This window comes from Hibiscus syriacus, unplaced genomic scaffold, assembly GCF_006381635.1.
Source record: "Hibiscus syriacus cultivar Baekdansim isolate YM2019G1 unplaced genomic scaffold, ASM638163v2 tig00001713_pilon, whole genome shotgun sequence".
Lineage (NCBI taxonomy): Eukaryota > Viridiplantae > Streptophyta > Magnoliopsida > Malvales > Malvaceae > Hibiscus > Hibiscus syriacus.
Window position 1 is genome coordinate 1,244,731 of NW_024061883.1, and position 20,536 is coordinate 1,265,266.

The 20,536-nt window shown below is 33.9% G+C and overlaps 1 protein-coding gene and 1 long non-coding RNA gene across 2 annotated transcripts; one reads left to right on the top strand and one right to left on the bottom strand.

Moving 5' to 3' along the window:
- Window positions 1–219: 219 nt before the first annotated feature.
- On the bottom strand, window positions 220–12,209 carry LOC120132193. Its single transcript, XR_005516979.1, has 5 exons — window positions 12,121–12,209; window positions 11,964–11,990; window positions 11,201–11,369; window positions 3,423–3,433; window positions 220–230 (listed from the first exon to the last, which is right to left on the bottom strand). It is a non-coding gene; the product is annotated as an uncharacterized LOC120132193 (long non-coding RNA).
- LOC120132172 (sulfate transporter 1.2-like) lies at window positions 5,295–8,543 on the top strand. The gene is made up of 13 exons (XM_039148995.1): window positions 5,295–5,760; window positions 5,841–5,889; window positions 5,972–6,179; window positions 6,257–6,431; window positions 6,532–6,597; window positions 6,679–6,792; window positions 6,884–7,000; window positions 7,080–7,206; window positions 7,292–7,578; window positions 7,669–7,859; window positions 7,945–8,030; window positions 8,121–8,197; window positions 8,280–8,543. The coding sequence occupies exons 1-13, from the start codon at window positions 5,386–5,388 to the stop codon at window positions 8,421–8,423; spliced, it is 2,016 nt and encodes a 671-aa protein (XP_039004926.1). The 5' UTR covers window positions 5,295–5,385; the 3' UTR covers window positions 8,424–8,543.
- Window positions 12,210–20,536: the final 8,327 nt, after the last annotated feature.

Here is a 20,536-nt window from a genome sequence, read left to right on the forward strand (position 1 = left end):
GGTGTTTAAAAAAGATAATATATATTCTGTTTTGGCAGTTCATATAGTTTTGAGAATATTTCGCAAAATGCCTGAGATGCAAATGAACACTTTACAAATGAATTATTTTATTATGGTATGGAGAAATCATATGTTTAAATACTAATAGGGGTGTCAGGGTTTAGAATTGGCTCATTGCCTATGAAATATTTGGGCATACCCTTAGTAACTAAGAATTTATCCTATGCTCACTATAAGGGTTTGGTGTAAAAAATTGTGAAAAAAATTAGAAATTGGTCTGCAAAATGCCTATCATTTGCTTGTAGGTTACAACTTATCCAGGCAGTGGTCTTTAGCATACAAAACTTTTGGAGTAGGATATTGTTTTTCCCTTATAAGGTTATAAAACATGTTATAAGAGTTTGCTTTGTGTTTCTTTGAAATAGAAATGATGTTTCTGTTCGTGAGGCTAGACTAAGTTGGAAGAGAGTTTGTCATCCTAAATATGAAGGAGAATTGTGGATAAAAACTATCTTAGTCTGGAATAGAGATTGTATGATAATGTCACACCATGATTTCGAGGCTACTTTTTTCCCTAATTTAATCTCGAGGATTAAATTGAAATTTTGGTTAATTCGGTGACCAAAATAAATTTTTTAATTAAATTCAGAGCAAAACTTAGAAAATAACAAAATTGAAGGACCTATGGGATGATTTTTTCATTTTTATTTATGGGTGAGTGTAAAAGCTTCCCAAATCTGAAATTTTCCATTCTAGAAACCATAAACTTTATCTCTCTTCAAGCTTTTCTTTTTAAAAAACTTTTCTTGGGAAAACTTTAAACGACGTTTCATCGTCGATCGTTACTCTGTTTTTGAAACCTCTCATATCATCGTGTTGCTTGCATCGTCCCGAGTCCAATGGTGGTCGTCATCTTGTCTTTATTGTTGGTGTGAAAAGAGGTGAGATAGTGTAATTTTTTGATGAAGTATAATCAGGGTTGATATTGACCATTGACCACCGACGTTGATTGTTTACTAACATTGACTGTTAATCGTCGTTGATGTTTTGCAACCTCCTGAGTCTCACTTTATAGTCTGTTTCGCCAAATTCTTACTCAAAAGCCCCAAATCAATCCCTTTAAATTGAAAATGCTTAGTATTTTTAGTATTTCTGCATTTTTTTGGGATTTGATTATGGAATTTATCTGGGATTATATTTTCATGAAGGAACTCGTGATTCCCCTGACTGAGGGTCGACTAGGTTCGATGTTTTCTGTCCAGCAGATCCATATGGTCCAATTTCTTCGGGAGCTACTCGTATGTTTCTATAAATAGTTGAATTGAAGTTTATTATTTATTCTTTTTGGATTTTGATATAATTATTCCAATTAGAAGGATCTAGCGTTGTTGTTGACTGTGATAGGCAAACCAGATAGTAGGTTACCGTACCTGACTTCTCCGATCGATACATGTTTATTCCTATTGATGTTACAATACTATTTTGAGCTATTTGTCTGAACTATTTTAAAATCTTGATTATATTAAATACTTTGACTGCATAATATCTTATTTACCGTATATTTGTGACATGATCTTTGGTTACCTTATTTTTGCATCTGATTTTGGAAAATGTCATGATTTCATGTTTTAAAGTATTAAATTACTGTTTTCACTCAAACATATGCATATTTATTGTCATTGGGGGTATGATAGGTGGAAATATCTCAGCCTTAGTCTATGACTTGTAAGATCTTACTGCAGACTCCTCTGCTTTGTACACATGGTAAATTCTTTCCACAAGCTCTTCTACTTTGTGCACAGGGTAAGTCCTTACTGTAGGCCCTTATGCTATCATTATAAGTTTCTTACCGCGTGTACAGGTGGGCATATGGTTAAGGGGAACCTATACATTCTGCTGATTGGATGGGGTAGTGTTCATGTTTTCAAAACCTATTTTACAAATCAACTTTTACCGAAGTATTTTATCTGTATGTTTTATATACCACAAGGAGCACACTGGACTTTTTAGCTCATTCTTTAATTTTAAACTTTTCAGATAGTACAGGACAGTAGGCTAGTAAACTCAACATTAGGAGGACCGATCTCTCCTCACTTTTGTACCACTGTATATTTTTGTATGTCCTTTTTGTTATACTTTGGTGACACGTGTTTTTACCATTGTCTTCACGCATTTGTATTACCGATATTTTGTTTTCCAACGCTGATATCTCTGTATATTTATCGCATGGACTTTTCTGATGGTTATTTCAGTATTTTACCATTTCATGGATTTAAGGGGTTACAGATGAAGTGTTTGTGGCTAATCTTACTCCAATCTGATTCTCTTTAAGTGGCTTAGATGGAGAAATATATATTGAAGAGTTACTCTATTTGGCAATTTTAGGTTAAAGCTAGATATAGTTGGACTTGAAAAAAGCTAATGAAACTTAGAGATGATTTTACTCTTGTTGGTAATTTGCATGAGAAGTATAAAGCGACGAAGGTGTGGGAGTTGTTTAGGCACAAATAGGATAGGGTGCCTTGGTTCATAATTGTTTGGGGAGGGTTGATCATCCCGCAACACATTTTTTTCTTGGTTGATGGTGTTGGATATGTTGCCAACAAAAAGCAAGATGATAAGATAGGACTACCAAGTGAATTCTAGATGTTTGTTATGTGATGATGCTTTAGGGACGCGCAATCACTTATTTATTGAATGCGATTGTCAAGTTTGACAATTGATCTTGCATGCTTGCAGGTATGTCGGTCTTCACAATTGATGGGTGGCCTTGATGAATTGATTGCAGAAGTTTAGCAAGGGGAAGTCGTTGCAGGTGACTATTGTTCACATAGTTTGATGTGTTTTTAATTATTTCATTTGGTAAAAGGAATAGTAAACAACATGAAAAAGGAGCGCATCAGACTGTTGTTATTTTTTCCTAGATCAAAGATGATACTCGTTAGAGGTTAGTTGGTGATAAAATGGTTTCTAATCCTAATTCTTTTTTTGGCTATTGAATGATATTTTTAGTCGGAACTCTATTTGGTGTTGTTTTGTTCTTTGTATGTTATTGGTTTATTTCTTCAAATTTAGTTGTTTGTTGGTTGTAATGTTTATTTCACTTTGAAGTATTTTTTAGAAGAATAAACAAGATTTATATACGAGTTTAAGTGATAAAGGTTGACATATGTCATTTAGATATTTAAATTCAAATAACATTATTTGTAAAGTATAAAAAAGGATATCAAAAGTAGACTATATTAAAATATTTATTTTCTTATTTATAGCCAGGGGAGTTTGCAACTTTAACCCAGCAACCAACACTTATTTTTTCAATTTCTTCTTTTAAATTTAGCTTGAGCTTACGTGCCTTGAAAGTTGGAAATAATAGAAGTTTATATTCATTAAGTTTTGATAGATTTAGAGATATTAAATTACACAATTAATATACCTTCAAAATATATTTAAAATTAATAAAATTATGTAAGAGAATCTGTCTAACCATAAATAATATAAATTGTAGATTGTATGTAAGATTTAATTCAGGTTGTTTACACCATGATCATTGCGGTTAACTATGATTTAAACTAAAAGAAATATATTAAAAATATTATTGAGATTATTTCATGAGTCAACACTTTCTTAGTTTGGTGAATAACCCTATATGAAAGCATTAGACATTTTCATTTTTTTCATCTGTTAATTTTGCATGCTTCTCTAATTATTCATCAAAACTACAGAGATTTATGAAGAAATGTAAAGAAAAAATAAAGGAAAGAAAGTTCAACTGAATCTCTCTCTCACTATTTGTCTCAGATTCAACGAATGTAGACTTGGTTTGATCCTCAATCTCCTCTTTCAATTTTCCCTCATGATCTCTCCACTGAGACATTTGTAACAATATATGATGATGATGATATGCAGGCTTTGTGGATTGTAAGTTAAACTACTTTCTTGAACTATTCATTGACTTTGCCACTTGTACATATTTATTTGTTTTAATTATTTCTGGGTTTTTGATGTGTGGGTTGGCAACTTTGCATGGTGATTTCACTATGGATGGTGGTTCATGGTTGTGTGCTGAATCAAAACTGAACAAGAACAATATGTTTAATTTGGCTGACTTTTTATTTATATATTTTTTTATTTTGAGAATTGTGGGGTTGTAGTTGGCTAGTTGCTTCCATTTGCGGTCATGCTCCAGAGTTCATACGATGATGAAAGAACAATAAGATTCTCGTTTTATGATTGTTTTTTGGAAAGCTTAGTAGAAACCCAGTTTTACTTTCTTACCTGTTAGATAATATTACAGCAGGAATAATTCTTTGTTTACTAAACATTCATGATGGACTGAAAATTTTAAATTCTCACATATTTTAAATATTTTCTTTATATTTTTTATTGGTAATTTCCTCTCCTCCTAAAATATTACAAGTTCACCCTCAACATAAAATCATATGTTTGTCCCTGTCCACTTTGTTATTGTGTTCTTTTATCAGTCCTTTTACTTGTTTGATAACATATGTAGGAAGAACTGTTTCTTGCTCCAAACATGGATTATTCTTAAATCTCTTTAACTATATCATTATCGAGAAGATGTTCGATGTTCGATGTAATTTTAAGACATAATATTACACCAGAAGAGAATATAGATTCGAATATTAGAGATAACATTAGAAGAGACGATATCAAACCTTAAAAAACTAGTCTTTCATTGAACAGAAAATGTACATGGAATGTATAATGAACAGTACCATTCTTTAAACAAGGAAAAATCTTGATAAAGTATGTGTCACAGCCTCATGAGTTCTCGAAAAGGGGAAACCACTAAGGATGGTGGAGCAGAGAATAGAAAATGCCTGTGATTTTCTTTTACTTGTTCAAATCCGATATTAAATATCCACCACTATTATTTAAAACCTTCTTTTTTTCTCCTTTTTGTTGTAGCAGAAGACAGAATGTTGGCTATATGACTCTAGGCCTTAGCAATTGAGCATCAATTCACAAAGTCAACACTAACAATGGATAGTTTATTTTGATAATATACATGTAACTAATGATTCCTTTCAAACAATACCAAAAACAAATTGTTTATTTCACATGTTCATGGGATTTAGCCTCATTTATATTCAACTTCTTGGGATTTAGCCTCATTGTCTTGCAACTGCTGAGAAATCCCTTTTTTGAAGTTAAACAGTTGACTAATATTGCTCTCCTTGCACTTGTATAAATGGGAAACTCTGTCTCTCTCTTTTCTCCATTGCAGGCACTCTTTAGACCTTTGCCTCTCTTCTTCTGTAATATGGTCATCAATTAGCTGCATTGTTCAATATACAGGCCCTTTTAAGTTAGAATATTTACTGAGTCTTTGGTTTGAAATGCATTTTCTTTACTGGTTTTCTTATGACAACTTGTTCAAATCATGTCCATGTAGGTTATATAATGAGTAAGCGTGTCACCGATGAGCTTGGAAACATGGAGATGGATGTTATTAGTGTTTCTTCATCACGTCGCAGCTCGGAGAATTCGACATATGTTCACAAGGTGGGAAAGCCTCCTAAGAAGACCCTGCTGAAAGAAATTGGATGCATTGTGAAGGAAACTTTCTTTTCCGACGATCCTTTACGCAATTTCAAGGATCAACCGAGGTCGAGAAAGTTTGTGCTAGGCTTACAGGCAGTGTTTCCTATTCTTGAATGGGGAAGGCACTATAGCCTTTCTAAATTCAAAGGTGACTTCATTGCTGGACTTACAATTGCAAGTCTTTGCATTCCGCAGGTATAAACAATGTTTTAGATAATGTAATTGAAGTTTCTGTTTTTTTGCCTTTTGTTTTGATATCTTTTAATTTGCATCAGGACATTGGATATGCAAAGCTCGCCTATCTGCCTCCACAATATGGTTTGTGTAAGCATCTTTCTACATAATAAGATTCGTTTTAATGGTGGAAGCATGAGGGAATTGTACTGATTTTCGTATTGCATTGCAGATAGTAGCTTCATTCCGCCTCTTATTTACGCATTCATGGGAAGCTCACGGGATATTGCCATTGGACCGGTGGCCGTGGTGTCTCTCTTGCTTGGTACTCTCCTGCATAACGAGATTGACCCGTCTAAAAATCCGGTGGATTACCGGCGCCTTGCGTTCACAGCTACATTCTTTGCTGGTGTCACTCAAGCCACAATTGGATTTTTCAGGTACTAAAGCCTGTGTCTTATGAGGAAACTCCGGGCATACATCATATGTGCTAAATGGTTCGTGTGATTGATTTCAGGCTGGGGTTCTTGATAGACTTCCTATCTCACGCTGCCATTGTTGGCTTCATGGCTGGTGCTGCTGTTACCGTTTCCCTTCAACAACTTAAAGGCCTGCTCGGAATAAAAATATTTACGAAGAAAACTGACATCGTCTCAGTCATGCGCTCGGTTTTCTATGCAGCACATCATGGTGTAAGTGACTAGTATTATCTTACATTTGAGATTCTTTTGGTTTTGTGGCATTTAACATATTCTGAATTTGGCTAATCCTAATGGCAACATTGTTTTACAGTGGAATTGGCAAACTATACTAATAGGACTGTCCTTCCTTGCCTTCATTTTGGTTGCAAAATACATTGTAAGATCATAATCCTTCCTTTCATCATTTATGTACAAAGTCTGTTAATGTGATCGAATGATGCTGCATAAAACTGAGCAGGGGAAAAAGAAGAAGAAACTATTTTGGGTGCCAGCAATTGCACCGATGATCTCTATCGTCCTCTCCACCTTTTTCATGTACATCACACGAGCCGACAAGCACGGTGTTCAGATTGTATGTACAACCCTTTCTTCTGTTTGATTATCTCCAAGCTTTGAACAAAGTACAAGTAATGAAGATTCATTTTTCACAATGTTTTCTTCAGGTAAAACATATCAGGAGTGGAATCAACCCACCATCTGTGGATGAAATATTTTTCTCTGGAGAATATCTTGCCAAAGGTTTGAGGATCGGTGTTCTAGCCGGTATGATGGCGTTAACGGTATGTGAATCTGACTTCTTATTCCTTTGATTTGGCTCAATGAGATTAGGCTCTAATCACTACATCTTTTATCATTTAGGAAGCTGTAGCAATTGGAAGAACATTTGCCTCCATGAAGGACTACCAGTTGGATGGAAACAAAGAAATGGTAGCATTAGGAACAATGAATATCGTCGGTTCGATGACATCTTGTTATGTGGCCACAGGTGCGAAAACAGAAAGGCGGCGCATCCGTACCTCTTCTCTGTTTATAAAATCATTCCGATATTAATCATCTAGAATACTCTGCAGGAGGCTTCTCTCGTTCGGCAGTAAACTACATGGCCGGATGCCATACGACGGTATCTAATATAGTGATGTCTGGTGTTGTGCTACTAACATTGGAACTCATAACTCCATTATTCAAGTACACTCCAAATGCTATACTAGCTTCCATTGTTATATCTGCAGTGATTAGCTTAATTGACATTGAAGCAATGACTCTGATATGGAAGATCGATAAATTCGACTTTGTTGCTTGTATGGGAGCCTTCTTTGGTGTAGTTTTCTCTTCTGTTGAGATAGGCCTACTAATTGCGGTGAGGAATTCATGGAGATTGTTGCCACATATCCCAAGTTACAATCGATTTACCACATCAACCTAAATGATCCATTTCTTGTTGCAACAGGTTTTGATATCGTTCGTTAAAATCCTCTTCCAAGTTACGAGACCTCGAACGTCCGTTCTGGGAAAGCTTCCAAGGACAACGGTTTATAGGAACATCCGCATATACCCTGATGCAGCAAAAGTTCCAGGCATCCTCATTGTTAGAGTTGATTCTGCAATTTACTTTTCCAACTCCAACTATATAAAAGAAAGGTTAGCTTTTCCACATAAATGAAGAGCTAAAAGGAAATGAACTCTGTCCAAATATACACATTCATAAAGTTCAAATTTTTTGCAGGATTTTGAGACGGCTGATGGATGAAGAAGAGAAACTGAAAGAAAACTCCCAACCCAGAATTCAGTACCTGGTCGTCGAAATGTCACGTAAGCAATATTTGATTTTCGTTTCCGGTTCATCGATGGACCTTATGACCAAAAGAACTGTTTCTAATGAACTTTACATTGTTTGATCAGCTGTTACTGACATTGACACAAGTGGCATCCATGCCATGGAAGAGCTATTGAGAAGCCTTGAGAAGAGGGATGTTAAGGTAACCTAGTGTAAAAGAACCTCAAACGTTGAACTTGAATGGAAGTTGGGTTTATTATTATGCAAAGTCCATTGTTTTGCAGCTTGTTTTAGCAAATCCAGCGCCAGTTGTGGTGGACAAGCTCCATGCCTCGAAGTTTCATGAGATGATAGGGGAAGATAAGATCTTTCTCACTGTGGAAGACGCAGTAAAAACATGTGCTCCCAAAATGGATTTAGAACCATAAGTTGTTGTCAAACTAATTCTGGAGATTCAAGGCATGGTTCGATGCCGAAGAAGGGGGTGGTGAAGGAGCTTTGAATGTGAATAGTGAATAAAGATGTATATATATATGGAGGGTGATTCAACAAAGTTTGAGTAAAAGTGTAAATTGAAGTTAATTATTAGAGGGCATTTTGAAATTTTTCTTGTATGTCCTTTTCATGTCATTTTATTTTTAGGTGGCATTTGGTTCGCTAAAATCCCTTGGAATTAGGGAGAATTAAAATCTAATTTCATCACTTTCCCATGTTTAGTTCAAGTTTTCAAGTGGGAAATTAGAATCCAATTATATCAAATGAGGAAAAGTAAATTACATCTATAACATGATAGAATTGAAATCTTTTAGAGGAAGGAATGTGAAATTTAACCATACTACCCTCATCATTCTTTTGGTATTCGGGTCAGATTTTTTTTAAAAAAATTCAGAATCGGGTCGGATTTTTTAAAAAAAATTCGGGGTCGGGTCAGGTTTTTTAGGTTTGATATTCGGGTCGGGTTTTTTTAAGTGTGATATTCGGGTCGGGTTCGGGTTGGTTTTTTTTTAAATTTCGGGATCGGGTCGGATTTTTAAAAAAAATCCGGGTTCGGTCGGGTTTTTTAAGTGTGATATTCGGGTTGGTTTAGGGTTTAGCAATAATTACAATAATACCCCTCTATATATAATTTTTTTAATTAAGTCACTGTTTTTATTGAATAAAAATATTTTTTTATTATTTTGTATTAGGTTGGGTTGGGTTTCTAATTTATATATTCGGGTTGGGTTGGGTGAAACTTTATTTTGGTCGGGTCGAGTCTCGGGTGGAGGTTCCCTTGTTCTCGGGTCGGGTCGGGTGGACCAAAAACCCGACCCAACATGACCCATGGTCATCTCTAATTGCGATGATTTTAACTTATGATGTTTATTAGCATAATTTTTATAATTTATTGAAATGAATAATCAATCAATAAAATGAAAATTTAATATTTTTTAAATTTTATAATATATTTCTACATGTAAGTTATAAAACAAACTAAAATAAAGTAAAAAAATAAGAAGGGCAATTCTGTCATTTTACATTACTGAAATCAAATTCATATAACATGTCTGCGAACCAAACAGAATATAGAATTGGATTTCAATTCAATTTCCTGCCAACCAAACATGTTCCATATTCAAATTTCATTTCTTGACAGATTCTAATTCTTTCACATATTCTAATTCTCTCAACAACATTCCAACGAACTAAACGTCGCCTTAATTTCAGCAAAGGTTGTCAGCTTTGAAATGTGTGTGTATGTATATGTATCACACGTGCCCATACGTTTCCCCTCTTAATAGAAGTCAAAGCCTATTTCTTTTCAAGACTTCTTTTACCTTTAGATATCAAGATATACTTAATTTTACAAATATGTTTAATTATAATATTAAATAATAAAAATCAACCACATCAAATAATTTTAGTGGTTAAAAGAATTATTGTTCTCTCTAAAGATTATAAGTTCAAGCCGTTATATTTATAGACGTGTATTATCAATAGCTGAAAAGGATTTTGAATAAGAATCTAGTTTTAACTTATTTTTTTTCTCGATATATTTGTGCTACCTTCCTCTTTCCCCTTGATTAACAAGTAATGACATTAATCTTAATGTTGGTTACCGACACTCAATGATTAATAATTCTCTTGTTTTGTATACTATTTCATTTATTTTCTTTTTTCTTGATTTTTTTTAAATTTTGAATAAGAATCTCTATCATTATAACACATTTTTCTATGTTCTTGTGGTACGTGTTTTCTTTACTATTGTGGCACGATCCTTATGACTTTCGGCACACTTTCACATACATTTGCGGTCGTTTTGATGCTCACACAAAAACCATCATGACATATATTTTTTGATTGGTTTGTTGATGATCACATATAGTTTAATTCGCCGATATAATTAGAATTGAGTAGCGAAACAGAGACAAAGAGTTTGATTCGCTCACCACTCCTTTATCACTTCGTAAAATGTCTCATTCGACAGAGACATAATTTTTATGAAGGTTACCGAGTTCTTTTAATGTTAGTCGTCATTCTCAATAAAATATTTTGTTTTTCTTCGTATCTTTGAGTTTATTATTTTTATTTTTATATAAGTATTTTGATGATTATTGTCTCTAATTTTCTCTCTATACTTACATACATTATAATTTTGATTCATTTCATTATTTTTATAAATGAAATTTAATTGTCATTCTTCAAAAAAAATATTATAATATGATCATTGATGTTATTATTATTAGATTATATCACATATAATTATTAAAAAATATTACTTTTTTATTTAAATATCTAATGTGATTTTATTAAAATATTCAAACTTGTAATATAAGTGCACGAATAAAGTAACATTGATGGTTAAAAAATTACTATTTTTTCAAGTATGGAGTTCAAGCATGATATCTTCGTAATAAAGAAATGTTATAATCTAAGTACTTCAACGTGTTTTTCATTTAAATTTTTAAAAATTGACTTATAACATTGATTAAAAAATATTTAAGGTGCTTGAGTAAGCAAAATTCCTTACTTTAGTACCTATTTTATATTTAAGTAAACAGATAAAAATAATAATATACTTTAAAGTTTAGATAAACCGTAAGAGAACAGAGATGAAAATGGGTAAATTATTATCTATTGTATAAAATTCAAAGATAGTTTCCATTAACCCATCAAAGAGTAACCTACAAAATCACCAGAGCTAAACATCAAACTGGTCTTTCACTCACCCAGAAATTAAACTAACATAACTATGAGGAGCCCTACAACAAGAGATCCCATTGAAACAGAGAGCACCGGTGAGCCTGCTTTACTAGGAGCCGGTGTCGGCGCTGCGTCGCTCGCTCCTCCTGGTCCGGTTGTTGGCGCACCTGCTGTCGGTGATGGTTGCACACCTACAAATTTAGCAGCCAATTTTAAAAATAAGTTCAGTCGTCATCTTAGGTTGATGTTTGTGATTTAGTTTTCTATTTGCAATTTTGAATATGACATAATTTGATCCATCAACATTGATAATGCTAAAGTTATTTTAAGAAAGTTATCATAAATTTTTTTATGATAAGCAACGCTTCAATTTCAGCACTCTAATAACAATTTAAAAACTATAGTAGACTCTACGAATTGGGTGTATGGATTATTTTTTAATCAAGTCGATTTAAATTGAATTAATAAAGATTAATAATTTTCAAATCATTTCAAGTTCATTTTTCTAATTAGGTAATCTTTATTCCTGTTATTTTGAATTTCTTATTAGGATTGTTTTTAGATATATACCAAATTCATATTATTAATAGTTTTTTATTATCAAATGGATTTGGATCAATCAAATATAGTTTTCAAATTTTAGTTAGAATTAACAAATCTAAAGTAGGGTGACCAAATTATCTCAAATTAAAATGAAAAACGGAAATGCAAGTTAAAGCATAGTATAGGGACTAAGAGCATAATTATGCCTTTACAATAGACAGTTTAGATTTATGGGATCATACCTAGCGCAGCAGCAGGCACAAGAGATTCTGCCAAAATAAAAAAGATGAAATCGATTGTTCTTAATTTCTTTTTTCCAGAAGAACACCGGAAAATAACCAAAATTTCCATCAAAATATGGGTTTCGGTAAAAAGAAAAGAAAGTGAAGCGTCACTCACATGCAAATTTAGGGACGGAAGAAACGGTGATACTGCAAACAGCGGGCAAGGTGGAAGCCCCAGTGAGATTCAGAGTAACGCCGAGCGAAGCACTGCTCTTAAACGCCGCGCACAAGCAATCGGCGTCCGTTTGAATCAGTCTTCAAGCCAGTACAGTACGTACTTTCTGGTTTTGACACCTGACTCCCGCTCGACACAAAGCATAGTACTAAATTGCGGCTGCAACGCAGCGTTACGCCTGCATCGTAACTTTTTTAAGGTTATCTCGACACAATATCGATGTAACGCACTAAAGGAACCACATCACGATTGTTGCGGTCAAAAACCGTTACATTTTGCTTTAAATTCATAGAATATATTTCTTTTGAAAGCTGTGAATTAGATACCATGTGGTTATGATCAATTTCTTGAAAATAAAGCATGTCAGGTAAGCATATATGGGTAGGATTGCTATTTAATAAAAGCATGCTCGGGTAGATACCATGATGGGATAGGTGTTATATTCATCTCTGAAGAGCACTTTTATATGTATCGATTATCTTACCTGTACTAACTCATTTTTTTCTAATTTTTTGTGTCATTTTTCATCCATTTTGCATTGCATTTTATCGACATGACGTAATGTGAAATTGTTGATCCGCAAGGAGATATTTAAGTGAAAATTTTCACTATGAGAGATCAAAGTTTTCAATCAAGCAGTCTTATCTACGATCGTTCCATCGCCAATCATCAAGGCATGCCGCATGATTTTAGTACTACATGTGCATTAACCGAGATAGGTTATAGAGCACTTGAGGGGCATAATTTTCAAGGACGACGTTCCAAGATGAAGCATAGACCCCTTGCAAAACCCAGCATCTAAGAGAAATCATGTCTATAAAATGGACTGCCATGTAACGTGAATACTTTTATCTCTGATGAAAATTGTTCTATGGTATTCGTCGTTGGGATCAACATTTTTTGTATTTTCATTTGCATATTTTCATTTCACACCGTCTTTTCATTTATTTAAGCATTTTCACATTCATCATTCATGAAAACATGGGGATTAATTCATGGAGAATTCGATGACAGTGGTACTAATCACGTGACATAATGGAAGTAAAATTTGAGAAACTGAAGAAAGAACTGGAAGAGAAGTTACAAAGGATGCAAACAAATTGGGAAGCTAAAATGGAGCAAGTGCATAAGGTCGTTGTGGATCGTATCTTACAAAACCAAGACAACATGGTAGAGTAAATTGTAGCAAAATTGATTGGTCTCAACCAAGAAAGAGACAAAAAGAAGATTTCCTCGACCATGGAGACCTCTAAGTGTGTATTAGCACATACTAATCTACAACTACTTATTTCACCCGAGAGGCTTCCAAGCCACCAAGCAGGCTCCTCCGTCGCTAAGACTCAAGCAATTGTGATAGATCCTCAGGATAACCCCACTGATTACAACATGTCCGATTCTGATGAGATGAAAAAAGCCAAGAATGAGATCCTAGAGAACTTAAAAAATTGGTGCAGAGAGACATTCAAAAGAATGAGAGAACAAAGCTTTCATGATGAAATTGATGCAAGTGAACTATTCTGGGTTCCTAACTTGGTGCTCCCACCCAAATTCAAAATGTATGATTAAGAAAAGTACAATGGAACCAGTTGCCCTACTACCCATCTCACGATGTTTATTAGGAGGATGATTGGATACACCAACAATGATCAGATGTTGATCCACTGTTTTCAAGACAGTTTGAGTGGACCCGCTTCTAAGTGGTATAATCAACTGAATCGTATTCAAATCCACCCCTGGAAGAATTTGACTCATGCCTTTTTGGGTCAATACAAGCACATGACTGATATGGCCCCTGATCAAACAACGCTATAAAATATGGAGATTAAGCGTAGTTAGAGCTTCTGATGCACAACGATGGAGGGATTTTACATCTCAAGTGCATCCACCAATGATTGAAAGGGAGTTCATCACTTTATTCATTGATACATTAAAATTTCTATATATCAACCACATGTTAGGGGCTACCACTAAGAGATTCTCTGACATCATCATGTGTGGAGAAATGATTGAAAAGGCGATCAAGAATGGTAAACTGAGAAATGCAAGAAGCACTGACACCAAGGAGAAAGCTGAAGTCAGTATAGTGGTAGCCTATTCAGCTTGTCGTAAGGCTGAGCCTTATAGGATGATCCAAGAAAAGAGTCAATTTGACCCAGTTCCAATAACTAATGAGGAATTACTTCCAATACTGATTGAGAAGAACTTGGTGACTCCAGTCTAATCCAAGTCGAATGAGTCGTCATATCCTGAAGGCTATGATGTAAATGTCGTGTGTAGGTATCACATAGGAAGTTCAAGGCATTCCACTGAGAATAGTAACGCACTGAAGCGCAAGATTCAGAATTTGATTAATTCAGGGGCATGGATATTAGAAGAATGATGGGGCATTCTGATGTGGATCGAGAAGTCATTGCATCTACCATGAAACTTTCCTGCAGTTGCATTAAGAGTGCTATCTTATTTGAACTCGTTTTTGTTCTATATTTTGCTTAAATATTTTTTAAATATTTTGATAATTGAACTTATGCTACCTTCTAAGGTTTTGAACAATTGAACGAGTTTTAATCTTGCAGTTCTTTTAATATAATTTGAATAAAAAACTTTCTTGAGAATTAAGATTATGGCCTCTGGGCAAGTGACAAGATTGAACCTTTGTAAAACAAGAACCCTTAATCTTACTCCAAAAGATACACCAGAATACATACCCTTCTCTTGCATGGACCAAGCTAGCCTTCTTCTCGCATGAAGAGACAGTTAAGGGCTTGGCATTAAGGTATATAAGGATGTGAACAAAATGGGGCATCTTGCACATGAGATTGCAAAGTTGATTAGTTTCTACTTTTGTTGATGGCGATCAATGATAATCATGATCTTCACAATGAAATAGTCAAGTAGGTGAATCTAGTTTAGGTCAGTTGCTGGGAAATTGAACTCTAAGGATGAGATTTTCTTACTTTCAACAACACCTGCACTATAACAGGTTCTTCTTAACAAGCTTAAGATATTGAATCAGTATACCCAAAATATAATTATATATGTATACAATAAATCTTAAGATATCCCTCTAGAGTAATTGGTTAAACGCCCTGGTTTTATGGATAAATTCATCTAGCCAAATAAAGACAATTATAAAATATATATGTATAATAAAGTTGAATTCAGCTAGTCAAACAATTTGCAAATTAAATCAAATTTACTAAATCAAGAGTTTCGGTGAAGATGGACTAAGAGAGTTGAGGAACACATGTTATAGTCAATTTCACACGAGCACTCAGGAATTTCATTTGTAGAACGATATTTCTGCACTGCCTTTGTTAGAGGAGTTTACGAAGCTTGAACAAATGGAAGATTTCAAATAACTGAAATAGAAATGTTCTAAAAGGTATAGCAATTGATTATGCTAGTTGCGACATTTTGGTTGCACCCAATTAAATGCCAAGCCAGAAATGAGAGGCATGTATAACATTCCAAAGAGCAGGAACAAGAAGAAGGACTTGATGGTTGAAACCTTAGAAAAAAGGAAGCCAACCTGAAACCAATCCTAATCCTGACATTTTTCAAAGAGCTATAAGTTTGAAGGATTAAGAGAGTAATTAATTCTTTGATGTCAAATGAACTATAGTTTTATGATTTGTCTCAATAGTGAAACCTAGAAAAGGGAATTTTTTTTCAAAAAAAAATTAAACATTTTCAAAATTCTTTTAATTGATCTTTTTCCAATTTTGAAAATAAAAGAAGAAGAAAAACATTTTCAAAAAAGACAATATCTCTGGAGTAGATTTTGGTAGTTGGCACATATCTCCCAAACACGGAAGCTCATGCTTAGAATCAGTGTTGGAGCAAGAAATGATCAATGTTGGGGCATTATTGAAGGCCCATATCTCGAAACAAAGTTTCATCTCGTTTGAGACAGTTTTTCTTGAAACAAAATTGATCTCACTTTATATTGTTTTCCTAAAAACAAATTTCGTCTCACTTGAGTCAGTTTCTCTTGAAACATAAATTTTTGAGATTGTTTCTCTCCAAACAAAGTTTTGTCTCGCTTGAGACAATTTCTTTTGAAACATAAGCCTTCGAGATTGTTTCTCTAAAAAAATCATCTTGCTTGAGACAGTTTTCTCTCGAAACACAAATTTTGAAATTGTTTCACTTGAAACAAAATTGATCTTACTTGAGATTGTTTTTCTAAAAATAAATTTCGTCTCACTTGAGACAGCTTTCCCTCGGAACACAAATTTTGAAATTGTTTCACTTGAAACAAAATTGATCTCACTTGAGAGTGTTTTTCTCATAACAAATTTTGTCTCGCTTGAGATGATTTTCCCTTGAAACGTAAATTTTGAAATTGTTTCACTCGACAGAAAATTTTATCTCACCTGAGATAGCTTCTCTGGAAACAAATTTCATTCCACTCATTTGATTTCGCTCAAATGTTGAATATTTGACAAGAATTCGAGGAGTTAGTAGAGAATTTCATTTCACAAACCCATGTTGAAGAAGAAGATTTCATTTTCAAGGTAATCATTGGCAACCATGACTAGATCTCCTCAACGAGAATGAGTAATGTTATCATTAGATTTGGCACCGAGCAATGATTAGCTCTCCTCAGCATAAAAGAGCAATGTCGTTTTCAAAGTCAAACTATCTTCAGACAATTAGACTCTCTCGGCAAGAAGGAGAAACATTGTCTTCAGATTCACAATCCTTAAAGAACAACTAATTTTCCTCAACAAGAAGGAACCATGTCAAATCAAAACATCAAATTATAGCTAGACATCCTCAACACGAAGGAACAATGCCATCCACTGACTAGATCTTCTCAACGCGAAAGAGCAGTGCCATCCTCAGATAAATAGACTTTCTCAACGTGAAGGAACCGTATTGTCTCCAAAGTATCTCCAAATATGGCTAGACGTCCTTAATATGAAAGAACAATGTTGTTCACCGACCAGATCTCCTCAACGCGAAGGAGCAATGTCATTCTCAGACAATCAGACTTCCTCAACATGAATGAACCATGTTATCTTTAAATTATCCAGATTGACCAGACTTCCTCAATGAAAAGGAACAACGTCATATGAAAGCAGCCAGAACTCTTCGATATGGATAAGCATTGTCATCTTCAACACCAAATTATCTTCAACTTGACTCGACTTCCTCAACAAGAAGGAAAACCGTCATCCGAAAGTGGCTAGAACTCTTTAACATGGATGAGCAGTGTCATCTTCAACTCCAAATTATCTCCAGATTGACTAGATTTCCTCGACAATAAGGAACAACATCATCTTCAGTAAACAATTTATTTGAAAGCGACCAGATCTCTTCAACATGGATGAGCAGTATCATCTCTAACATCAAGTTTCAAAGTGAAAGAGAGAACATGACAAAAAATTGTTGTCTTATTATCTTTGCCCTATTCTTATTAACACAATAATGGGCAAACAGGGACATTTGTAGACACTCATTTTTTCCCGAGCCCAAAGTAAATACCCAACCCGAAGCACAGGAAAGAAGCCCACATATGTGAGACCAAATCCAACTAGGGTTTTCACCCATAACATCTGGCACCACTCAATATCAGTCGTAGGATCTGTGAGAGATCAAATGATCCATACACATCTGCATCTAGGGTTTTGTAACCCTCCCCAACACTGTATCATCCTCAGCAACATGATCTTGACCCATCGAACGGTCCAGATTAGATATGCAAAGCTAGGATTTTAACCCTAAATATCCCAACCAGCCGCCGCCAGTGATGTTAGGCTACCCAACCAGAGCGTGAACCTCACCGTTCGTCTCTCCAGTTACGTGAATCGCCATCAAAATTGTCACTGCCATTGTTGTTTGTTCCAATCACGTCACCGACATCAAGAAAGCAAGTCGATTTAGCCAAAAAGCATAAACTTATAAAATAAAAAACTATTAAAATAACATTGTAAATCCCGAAAAATCTGGAAGTATCAAGTGTTAATCTAGGGAAATCATGCCTTATGTTAGAGGCTCCTTGTTCCACCAAACGTTCTGAAATAAGAAGCATCATATAAAGAAAGCAACAGAGATGGATTAAAAGCGAGCAGAGATCAATGTAAAAAAAGAAGGAACGAAAAAATCAAATGAAATAAATGGGGAGATTTCAAACAAGAGGAGAGATTGAGAGGGAGCTGAAAACTGGGAGAGAAGAAAATAATAAAAATAGACGAAAGAAAGTCCTCACCTTCAGTACAGCAACTGTCGTTGTCTCACTGGAACTAAGGGAATCCTTCATCATAAAAGGTAAAGTTAGGGGTAAAGTTTGGGTTTTTACGCTCAGGTTTTTTGAGGGAAAGAACGAGGGGTTTTTATTTGGTTTTTTTAACCCTCACGGCTTACGGTGGCCATGTTTTTGCCCTTCCCCACTGTGGGGAAATGAGAGGAGAGGAAGGAGTTTAGAGCTTTTGCTCTCTCTCTCTCTCTTAGGCTAAATAAAAGAAATGGGAAATGGGGAATGATGGTCGGTTTTGGTCTTGATTTCAACTATATAAATTTAGCTTCAAAACGAAATCATTTAAGGGTGCATATGTTTGCATGTTCTTTTAGGGGGATAATATCACTTTATGTCCTCTTCGTTTGTAATGTCTTTGTTTTAGCCATTGAATAAAGCTTTGATCTTTTCATTTTGAGTTCATTATTTATATTATGTTGTATTTTAGTCCCTATAGACTTGTTTTATATTTGTTTGTATATTTGAATTTTTACTGTTGATTTCACTTATTATTCACTTTGGTCCTTCATATGTACCAAAATATAGATTGGTGTAATTTATGCTTTAAGCCCTATGTTTAACCTTGTACTCATCTTGGTCATTATCTTTGATTTAGTGTTTAAAGTTTGGGGTTTATTGCTTGTTTAATCATTGCTACTCTGTTTCCTTTAGGATCTAATCCCTGCTGATTGCATGATTTGGTTTTTGGTCATTTTCATTTTCATTTTTACCATATATATATATATATATATATATATATATATATATATATATATATATATATATGTATTTTATATATTATTATCCATCTATTTATGTATATTTTATATACGAATTGATTATATCTTAATGACTTTCTTATTATTTTATTATATATTATGTAAAGGTTACAATATATTGCGATATGTATATATTTAGTTGATGTTTTATGACTCTTATGTATTTATGTATGTATTTTGTTTTTTAGAATCAATATTATGAAGGATTGCGAAATGCTCATTTTACTCGCTAATATTATAATGTATCTTACTCGTATGCTTTTGATAACATTGGTCGTAGAATGGCTATGAATAGCATTACTTTATAGAAGTGGTGTGATTCAAAATGATATTGAAACGAAACGTGAACTCAAAATAAATGAAGTATATTTTTGAAGTAATATTAATTATTTGTTTCTTTGATTCTAACTTTTACATTTACAACATGTGTTACTATATATAGAAAATTATTTTATGTAATTACTGGTATATGTTTATTTTATTCGATTACTATTTTTGATAAATCATGGAGGAATATTCTTTTGCAGACAAGAAATAGAAGAGATAGTCTTCCCATCGGAGGATGTGCGAATCTTGATATTTCTTTTCAAATGAAAAAATTTTCCTTAATAAATAACTCAAAATAAATTAATATTCAATAAATGGATCGTAATTTAATTTTTTATATTCAAATTTATAATTTACATCATTTACGACAATATGTAAGCAATTAGGTATCAGATTTGGGCGTTGTGGGGTGCTAATCATTCCCCACGCGTAGTCGACTCCCAGATCCAAAAAAATGAATCTTCGATAACGCAGACCAATGTTTTTCTTTAAAAAATGATTTTTCTTAAAATTATTTTAGAAGACGTTTCAGGTATTCGATCTGCCTAACCCAAATGTCGATGGAGACTCCTATTCAATTTAATTCAAATTAACTCAAAAATCTCAATTTCTTAATAAAGTAATAATTTTTTTTTTGAAATAATAAAAATAAAACAAAAATGGTTATAACAAAGACAATACCTGAATTGCATCACATTTACAAACCAGAGAAGCTACAATGTAATGAGCCTTCATTACCAGCATCATTTGTAACTTTTCCATTCGATTTTTCGTTGCTGGAGTAGCCAAACGTAGTTCAGCATTGCAAATGGTTGCATGCAATATGCTTGAGTAATGCATCGATTGAGCTAAAGACGGATGAGGATGTTTGGTTTTCTTTTCGTAAGCCGTCGGATAGATATGTTTCTACAGACATAAGGAGGAAAATGTCTAAAAGGACAAAAGTGAATGAACTGTGTTTCCTTTGTTGCGATTAAGAGACAAAAAAGATTATTTTAAAAATAAAATT